The sequence below is a fragment of the Antrostomus carolinensis genome, unplaced genomic scaffold (assembly GCF_000700745.2).
Source record: "Antrostomus carolinensis isolate BGI_N321 unplaced genomic scaffold, ASM70074v2 scaffold6766, whole genome shotgun sequence".
Lineage (NCBI taxonomy): Eukaryota > Metazoa > Chordata > Aves > Caprimulgiformes > Caprimulgidae > Antrostomus > Antrostomus carolinensis.
Genome location: NW_010319705.1, coordinates 1,976 through 10,793, shown reverse-complemented (window position 1 = coordinate 10,793; position 8,818 = coordinate 1,976). Strand labels below are relative to the sequence as shown.

Here is an 8,818-nt window from a genome sequence, read left to right as displayed (position 1 = left end):
TGTAGGGAACCTGCTTTGGCAGGGGGGTTGGACTGGATGATCTCCTGAGGTCCCTTCCAACCCCACCAGTCTGTGATTGTGTGATTCTCGGTGTCAGAGATAACTGCAGTTGTACTTAAACGTGCTTCTTAGTTTCAGTGGCCCAGGGTGGAAGCTCCTTGTAGGTGGTGTTTTCTGGCTCTGCAGTAAAGTGAGAGTAACGCTGAGTACATAAAGGACAGGATGGTACAAACACAAGGGTTACACCTAGAGAGTAAATCATCCTTTCCTCTTCTCATTTAAGCTTGAAGTAATGCTGGAAGACAATGTTGGCCTGCCCAGCAATGGCAAACTGTACACAAAGGTAATCAACTGGGTACAGCGCAGCATCTGGGAGAATGGAGACAGCTTGGAAGACCTAATGGAAGAGGTTAGTCTTTAAGAAAATGGGATTAAACATCTTTAAAAAAAAAACAAAATTAAAAAATGAAGTCAATATGAAGGATGATCCCTTTTTCTTTTGATTTATTTATTTTTTTCACTTTTTTAACTGTGACCCTAAAGAATTTAAATTTTACTGTAGGTACCCCTAAGCTGAGAAACTGGGGGGGTGTTCAGGTGAGCTGAATGAACCGTTCAGTCCGATCATCTTCCGCTTTCCTTTTTTGCTCACTCCGTGCTGTATAGTAACCTCAGAGTGGCGTGTATCTCGCTTTAGAACTGGGGAGGTGGTACTGAAACTTGCCGTAGATTCTTGATGTTTTCCTTTGCAGGTTTTGCTTGTAAATGTGAAGTAGGTAAAAGCTTCTAATGGTTGTTCCTCCCCGTTGATTTATCTCCCCATAGGTTTATTAACAAAACTAGGATACCAAGGCTGAAGAACCAAGAAGAAACCTCAAGTGTATTGACACGTACAGAAGCAGCAGTCCTGCCCCAGTGCTCCTAAGAAAATCCGCTGTGGGCAGAGAACGATGATGATGATTTAATGGTGTTTACTTACTCCTTTACAGGATACATTCTTTTAAAAGTTGTGTGTTATTAAATGGCTTTACTCGTGAATACTAATACTAGATGTAGCCTGGGCAGTGTTGAGTGGAAAAATTAGTGGGGAGTCTAAATTTTTAATTGGCTGGAGAAAGTGGACTTTACAAAAAACCCATGAAACAGCAACGTTTTCCCACTTTGTTCTTACAACCACGATAGAGCCTCGGAAAGAGTCATGTAGGCAAAAGTACCTGTTGATACTGTCGTATATTCTCAAGTGTGTATTTCCTTTTGGAATAACTCATTTTAAAAGCTTTGATCATGTTGAAATTCAGATGTGTTTCACTGAAACAAGTTGCATCTGATGTTTAATTGTGGACAGCGGTTTCCTCAAGAACTTAAATTTGTGTTGTCTTCCCTCATCCCCATACCTTTCTTTTAGAGTCCACTGTTGGCTTCTCTTTAGCTTTTTTTTTTGATCAAGATAAATATGTGTATTTCTCAAAGCAGAAAACTTGCTTGCGGGGATAACGAAAATGCTTGCATGAGATTGTGAATTTGTGTAACTCTGCAAATTAATGTGCCTTTTGCTTGTCTAATGTTTCTGTGCTGGAAAAACAGTAGAAGTCCTTGGAAAACGGAAGATTTCTCTCAAGCTGAGAAAGTAAGGAGCCTTCATCCCGTGTTTGAAGATTGCCACCATGACATCTGCTTCCTTTTAGTTTTGTCATTCTGCTAGATTTGAGATGAGATGACGAGAAGTATGCTGGCGACTGCCTTTTGTAAGCTGCCTGTAGCTAAGGAGCAATGGAGACGGTAGCCACATGGGTATTCTGTTGTTGTTTTTGCAGGTTCAAACGCTGTACTACTCAGCTGATCACAAGCTGCTTGATGGAAATCTGCTAGATGGACAGGCTGAGGTGTATGGCAGTGATGATGACCACATTCAGTTTGTGCAGGTACAAATTGCAGACAGCCTGAGGTAACCCCAGGTAGATGGAGTGCACCTGAAGTCTGTGTACTGTGAGCAGAGAGCGCAGCAGTAGCTTTAATGGAGAGGTACACGATGAGAAAACAGCTTCTCGGAACTGCTGGAGGCGATGATTTAGTCTTAAGTCTCTGCTTCTGGTTTTTCAGCAGACTGACTAAGCCCTTGCAAAATGGAGTGCTTGAGGTTTGACTTCACAATAAATCCTAGGCTGTTAGAAGAAAGAAGAGGTAGAGAAGCAGTCAGCTGTAGCAAGTCAGCAGTGGCTTTGTAGAGATACTCAAGAGACTGTAAAGAATGGTGGGGCTGCTTGGCTTGCAGTGGGGGATGGCTTATGCCTCTGGTAAATTTTGGCACAGAAAAAGATTGCAGACGTTACGTTCTAATCCCTCAGGTGCCGGTGTCCCTTCCTCTTGTTCAGCTGCACTGGGGATGTGCATCAGAGATTTAAAAAAGCAGCAGTAGGTAACTTCTGGTTTAGAGACAGCTGATGCTTGGACTGTGTACGAATCAATCTTGTGCTTTTGGAGAGGATTTGTTTTTAAAGTGGGGGTTTTTTTGTGGGTGGGTGGGTTTTTTGTTCTGTTTGGGGGGTTTTTTTATGGCTTTTTTAGTTCTGTCCAGTTACAATAATTCTCAACTCCTGAAAAACACACAGCTTAGCACAATGGAGGCTGTTTAAGAAACAAAGAATAAACAAGGGCTGAGAGATGTAAATTATCAAGTGCTTTGTACAAATTAAGGTTGTTTAAATTCACTGAGTTAGAAGCCAATATACTGTAATATTTTACCTCATAACAGTGGAACGTGCTGATACAAAACTATACGACTTAAAATTTTAAGCTCATGTTTCTGTAAAACACTCTCTATCCCAAAACAGGGATTTTAGAAGTAAAAAGAGAGGAAAATGAAAAGCCAATTAATTTTCCAGTTTCTTAATTGTTTTAGTAAGCCTTCACAGGTTTCATCACCTTTGGATACTACTCCTTGTAATACTTAGAAGCTGAGAGGTGAACATTCATAAAGCTCAATTTTTAGAAAGAAGGCCAAGAGTTCTCAACTTTTTTTAAAATCCTTTTTGATAATAGGAATTGCCAACTTGAGAAATTCTAAACAGTTGAGAGAGTTAACACCAGAATCCTGTAGATGACAGTCCTGGGAAAATTGTAACTTTTAAATTTTTGAATTACAGAAGTTTGTAGTATCTGTGAGTGTTGAGGCAGTTGAAGGATAAGAGAATGAGCTCGTCACTGGATGAAGTAACGAGAACACTGTCTACAAATGAGCTGGTTCTCATGCTGAGCTGGGTGTAGCAATCAGACTCTTCTGTGTAAGGTTATCCATGAGTCGGCTGATGTATTTCAGAAGCCTTGTGACAGTTTCCATAGAGATTGGACTCTGGGGAACTGTGCTGTGGTCACAAACGCTGCTGCTGAACAGGGGAGACGGGAGGTGAACTGCTTGTGTTTGGTTCTTACAGTTTAGAAAAAGCCTGAACACCCCAAACAGCTCTGCAGTGCAGTCCCAAATGTGAAATTCTGGGGTTTTTCTTAATTGAGCAAAATCCTGTAAGCTACAGTATACATTAAAAAGAAAAAAAAAAGGCAGAAACCTCCTGTTGGTGCCGAGGTATCAAGGGAGTAAAATCCAAGAAACAGCTAATCGAAGCACAGAGGGGAACTGAGGCGAAATTAATTTGTCTTCAGGGAGTGAAGAGAATAGTTAATTCACTTCCAAAGCATTATATAACTAACTCCAGTTCCAGCAGCAGAGCTCACCAGTGAGGCTTCCAGCCTCTCCATCAGTTCCCTCCCAAATGGATGTGGGTTTTTCCATAGATTTGGAAGTCCCACTAGTCCCACACCTCCTCTCTTTGAGGAACTTGACTGATTTCTAGTCAGACAGCAGCAGTACGAAGGTGCAGTCAGAGGATGAAATGAGTCCCAGGAGAAGATGCAGGGTGGGTTTTGGCCACTGTTGTTGAGTAGGCAAGATGTTCTGTTGAAAACTGAGGTGTGCTGTAAATGATGCTCTGCGGAGGTGGTAGACAAAGTGTTCTCTTGAATAGTTACGCATTAGCTCAGAGAAGCAGAGGCAGGAGGAGGTGCAGTCTCTGGCTAGGTTTCTGTAGCTGCCTTTTGATTTTGCAGAAGAAGCCACCACGTGAGAATGATCACAAGCAGATTAGTAGCAGCTCCTCTGGAAGTCTTTCTCCAAATGCTACTGTTCAGAGTCCTAAACACGAGTGGAAAATCATTGCTTCAGAAAAGACGTCAAGTGAGTAACTGGGGCAGGGCCTGTGTAAAAGATGGGTCTGGTATTGTGTACCTCCCACCTCCCGCTCCCCAGGGATTTCCTCCAGCATCTCTAAGAGATGCAGAACTGCTTGTTCTTACTGATGATGCAAGTCCAGTAATTAGCTCAGTATTTATGGGACGTTTGTAACATAACTGGGGCCAAACTGGGATTACTTACACCTGCATTCCTTATGGACGGGGCCATCCCAAGTCCCACGGTGTGTATAATTTACCCAGACAGTCCTAAGGAGATAAGCAGTCTCTAATTAATTCACAGAGCTATTTGCTTTGTGCCTGGGAGGAGACTGTCTCCTAGCGTGGCTTTAGATTGCTGTCTTATGTCCTTTGAGGAATGTTAAACATCTGAAATGCGTATTTTTCAGTAACTACACTAACACTTGGAACCATAAAAACCAGTTTCCACGCTTACAAGGGGAGAAGCGTAGTCAGAAGACCCCAGCTGGCATTCGCTTAAATTCACCTCAAATTTTACTATATTGGTGGTCTCTCCTTTTCTCCTGACGACAGGTAACACCTACCTGTGTCTCGCTGTTCTGGATGGTGTGCTGTGCGTCATCTTCCTGCACGGCCGTAACAGCCCTCAGAGCTCTCCCACGAGCACACCACGACTGCTGAAGAGTCTGAGTTTTGAGCTTCAACCCAACGATATCATAGAGAAGCCCATGTCTCCCATGCAGTATGCTCGGTCTGGGCTGGGCACGGCTGAACTTAATGGCAAGCTCATTGCTGCAGGTAAAAGAAATATTTCACAATTCTTTAAGTAACTTGCTCAACTGGGGTGGGGACAGTGTCTTCTGAACTCTGCAGGCTGTATCAGTCTGTGTTCTTCAACGTCAAAGCACTTGGTGGTTGGAAATGTGATCTCCTCTGACCTTGTGCTTTTAGGTGGCTACAACAGAGAGGAGTGTTTGCGCACGGTGGAATGCTACGATCCGCAACAGGACACTTGGACCTTCATCGCGCCGATGAGAACGCCGAGAGCTCGGTTCCAGATGGCAGTTTTAATGGTGTGTGGTGGGTGGAGACCAGGTAGAAGGTGACATTCTGTGAACGTAGGTGGGACCAATAGGGCAAACTTCACAAGATGGTAACACGAGTTGCTGTAGCTACATGGTTACTCAAGGGCTACTAACGATTTCAGTTGTTGTGTTCTTACACGTGGAACACGGATTTATTCATTGTTTTCATATAGGGGCAGCTGTATGTTGTGGGTGGGTCAAACGGTCACTCGGATGACTTGAGCTGTGGAGAAATGTATGAGCCAGAAATAGATGACTGGACTCCTGTTCCAGAGCTGAGAACCAATCGTTGCAATGCAGGTAACACTTCTGCACTTGGCCAACTGTTGAGATACATTTTTTTTAAAAAATCTATTAATTTTTTAGCTTACTTATTCTCCTTTCCTGTATGAATAGGCCTGAGAACCAATCGTTGCAATGCAGGTAACACATCTGCACTTGGCCAACTGTTGAGATATATTTTTTTTTAAAATCTATTAATTTTTTAGCTTACTTACTCTCCTTTCCTGTATGAATAGGGGTATGTGCCCTGAATGGAAAACTCTACATTGTTGGTGGTTCAGATCCCTACGGCCAAAAGGGACTTAAGAACTGTGATGTGTTTGATCCTGTGACAAAATCTTGGACAAGCTGTGCTCCCCTTAATATCCGTAAGTTTGCTGTGTGCTGTGGGAGGGAGGAGGAAAAGGGCAATTGCAAAACAGCAGGTTTAACACCAAACCAGTCGAAGAAACGCTTTTGGTTCCAGCTGCTGTGCTGTACTGGTAGGGCACGACTTGTGTGCTGGGCTGTAACCCTGGCGTGTGCTTGCAGGGAGACACCAGTCTGCCGTGTGTGAGCTGGGCGGGTATTTGTACATCATCGGAGGAGCGGAATCGTGGAACTGCCTGAACAGCGTGGAGCGGTACAATCCAGAGAACAACACCTGGGCCCTGATCGCGCCCATGAACGTGGCTCGGCGTGGCGCCGGCGTGGCTGTCCGTGAGGGTAGGGTGTCCGTGAGGGTAAGGTGTCAGTGAGGGTGGGCTGTCGCCGAGAGTAGGGCTGTCGCCGAGGGTAGGGTGTCGGCGAGGGTAGGCTCTCCGTGTCAGTGAGGGTAGGGTGTTGGTGGGGGTAGGGCTGTCGGTGAGGGTAAGGTGTCGGTGAGGGTAGGGTCTCCGTGGGGGTAGGCTGTCTGTGAGGGTGGGCTGCCGCGGGTGTGCACAACCCCTTGTGCTCGATGAATTTTTCATGTTAAGCTGTGACCCAAGTAAAATACAAAGCTGTGCTGCTTCTCAGGGAGGAGCCAATACAGTAAGAACCTGACTAGGCCTCCAACTTAATTACAACCAGAAAAACAAAAAATATCCCAACTTTTGGGGCATTTCCCCCTGACCCTTTCTTTTTAAAACTTCACCGTGCAGTGTCCATAGCTGCATCTGTTTGAATTTGGACTTTGCACTTACTCGGAGATAATTTTCAGTCAGCTGGAATGATGCAGAGACCCACAGCAGGTGCCTGCTGTAACTTCAGACCCTGAAGAAGTTTCCTGACAGAAAACCCCAAATTCCTTCAGTTGGGCCGCGTTAGGTGATGTAGCTGGTGCTGAGTGCTGACACCTTCCCTCTGTTTCCTTCTGCCAGGGAAACTCTTTGTCGGGGGAGGCTTTGACGGCTCTCACGCCGTGAGCTGCGTGGAGATGTACGACCCAGCTAAGAACGAGTGGAAGATGATGGGCAGCATGACCACCCCGAGGAGCAACGCCGGCATCACCACGGTGGCAAACACTATTTATGCAGTCGGGGGGTTTGATGGGAATGAATTTTTGAACACAGTTGAAGTCTACAACCCAGAATCAAACGAATGGAGCCCCTACACTAAAATTTACAAGTTTTAAGTGAATTAAATTCCCTTTTCAAACTAACAGGCTTAGTGATGTAATTGTGGTTAGTAGAGGTACACATGTGAATAGGGTTGGGGAGGGCATAGATGTTGCCAACAGCAACACAGAGCTTTTGCATATTGCATATTAATGTGCTGTACATATTTGTTTTGGAAAGAGTATCAAGATGAAGGGGGTTTTTTTGTGTATTTTAGAACTTTTTAGTTGTTTGTTTGTTTTTAAGATTTTGAAGATAATACAAGAGAAACTAGACTGGGCATATCATTTCAGGAGCTTCCCCCAGTGTTTGTTTTGTCACTTTGCACATTAAATGACTTTTCCTGTAGGACGTGTCCTTGGGGCAGGAAGTGTAAGGTGTATGGGGGGATCATTTTTATTTTCATCAGGCCTTTTGTTTTTTTTCCTTCAGTAACTGGAACAATCTGTAACAAGAAGCCTTATTTAAATAGATATAATGGTTATTTTTTTTATTAAAAAAAAAAAAAAGCTGACATGCCTGCCAATACCTTATCTTTTACAATTGCCTTTTTATAACAGTTTTTATATACTCAGCAGAGTATTTTATCCGTTGACAGGAAAATGGCAGATAAATAGTTACTGAAGCAAAGAGACAACTTTGGAGTTCATAGAGACTGAGTGGGACAACTCATTGACCACTGGCCGTGAGCTTCTGAGCTTCTGCCTCTGCTACAAGGTTGTAACTTAGTCTGCAGCACGTTCCTTAGAGCTGAATGGAGTTTCTGAACATAACATAGCTGTGACGTTCCAGGCTGGGATTATTATTTTGGCTGCAGATGTTTTGACAGGAATGCAGAGGGTGCTTTCTGTGCAGCGTTTTTGTTACTACAGGCGAGCTAACCTTTGGAAAACACAAACTACAGCGTGGGGGTTTTCTCATGGTTTTTAAACTCTTTGCCAGTGGGCACTGAAAATGTATTCATCAGATTAGTAACTGTCTTAAGTTTATTTTTCTAATATTACAAGCTGAAAGTGTGATAGAACACAAATAACTTGATTTCCTATGTGCTCATAGTACTATGTTTTAGTTCACTTTCTCTATTCATATGGATAAAAAATGTCAGTTAGGAGGACTCGGTGTCTAATGTGTAGTGCTGCACATCTAACTCCTGGTGCCAAAACTCGCACTGACCGCTTGCTGCTGCCGCAAACACATTAAAGGTACCTTTTGGGAAATCCTCACACCACAGGACTGCTGTGACTTGTCTCTGTCTCCTTTTCTTTAACATTAAAATAGACATTTCAAATGGATGTAGGTTTAAGGCAAAGTGGGGTGTTGAGCTGCCCAGGCTCCAGCTCAAATTTGGGCTGAGTAGGAACAGAGGAGAGGTGCCAGGTACCCCTCCTGCCTCCAGAAATTGATGTAAAGGTGCTGGCACAGGCAGCACTTGGCTCCTACAGCACTACCACTGTCATCTGAGGGAGATTTCCCTCCTCCCAGGCTGCTCTCAAGATCAGGTTACTACAAGCTCTGTGCAAATTAATGTAGGGTGCTCCAGAGGGGAGGTGAGAAAGGGGCCAAGTGAACTTGGAAGAAAAAAAAGCACATAATGCTGTGGTGAAAAGAAATGCCTGATACTGCTGTAAGAAACATGAGCTGCTGGTTCAGCTGTGTTCCTCTGCACTAACC

At 44.0% G+C, this 8,818-nt stretch overlaps 1 protein-coding gene across 1 annotated transcript in view; it reads left to right on the top strand.

Annotated features, from left to right (window-relative positions):
• The window catches only part of IVNS1ABP (influenza virus NS1A binding protein), a 9,411-nt gene extending 1,875 nt beyond the window's left edge, over window positions 1–7,536 (top strand). Inside the window, exons 5-13 of the mRNA XM_010169337.2 lie at window positions 284–409; window positions 1,815–1,922; window positions 4,102–4,228; window positions 4,777–5,001; window positions 5,155–5,276; window positions 5,462–5,588; window positions 5,807–5,938; window positions 6,102–6,275; window positions 6,911–7,536. Of these exons, the coding sequence (XP_010167639.1) occupies window positions 284–409; window positions 1,815–1,922; window positions 4,102–4,228; window positions 4,777–5,001; window positions 5,155–5,276; window positions 5,462–5,588; window positions 5,807–5,938; window positions 6,102–6,275; window positions 6,911–7,164 (1,395 nt within the window). The 3' untranslated portion in view covers window positions 7,165–7,536. The remainder of the gene's footprint in view (window positions 1–283; window positions 410–1,814; window positions 1,923–4,101; window positions 4,229–4,776; window positions 5,002–5,154; window positions 5,277–5,461; window positions 5,589–5,806; window positions 5,939–6,101; window positions 6,276–6,910) is intronic.
• The last annotated feature ends 1,282 nt before the right edge of the window (window positions 7,537–8,818 follow it).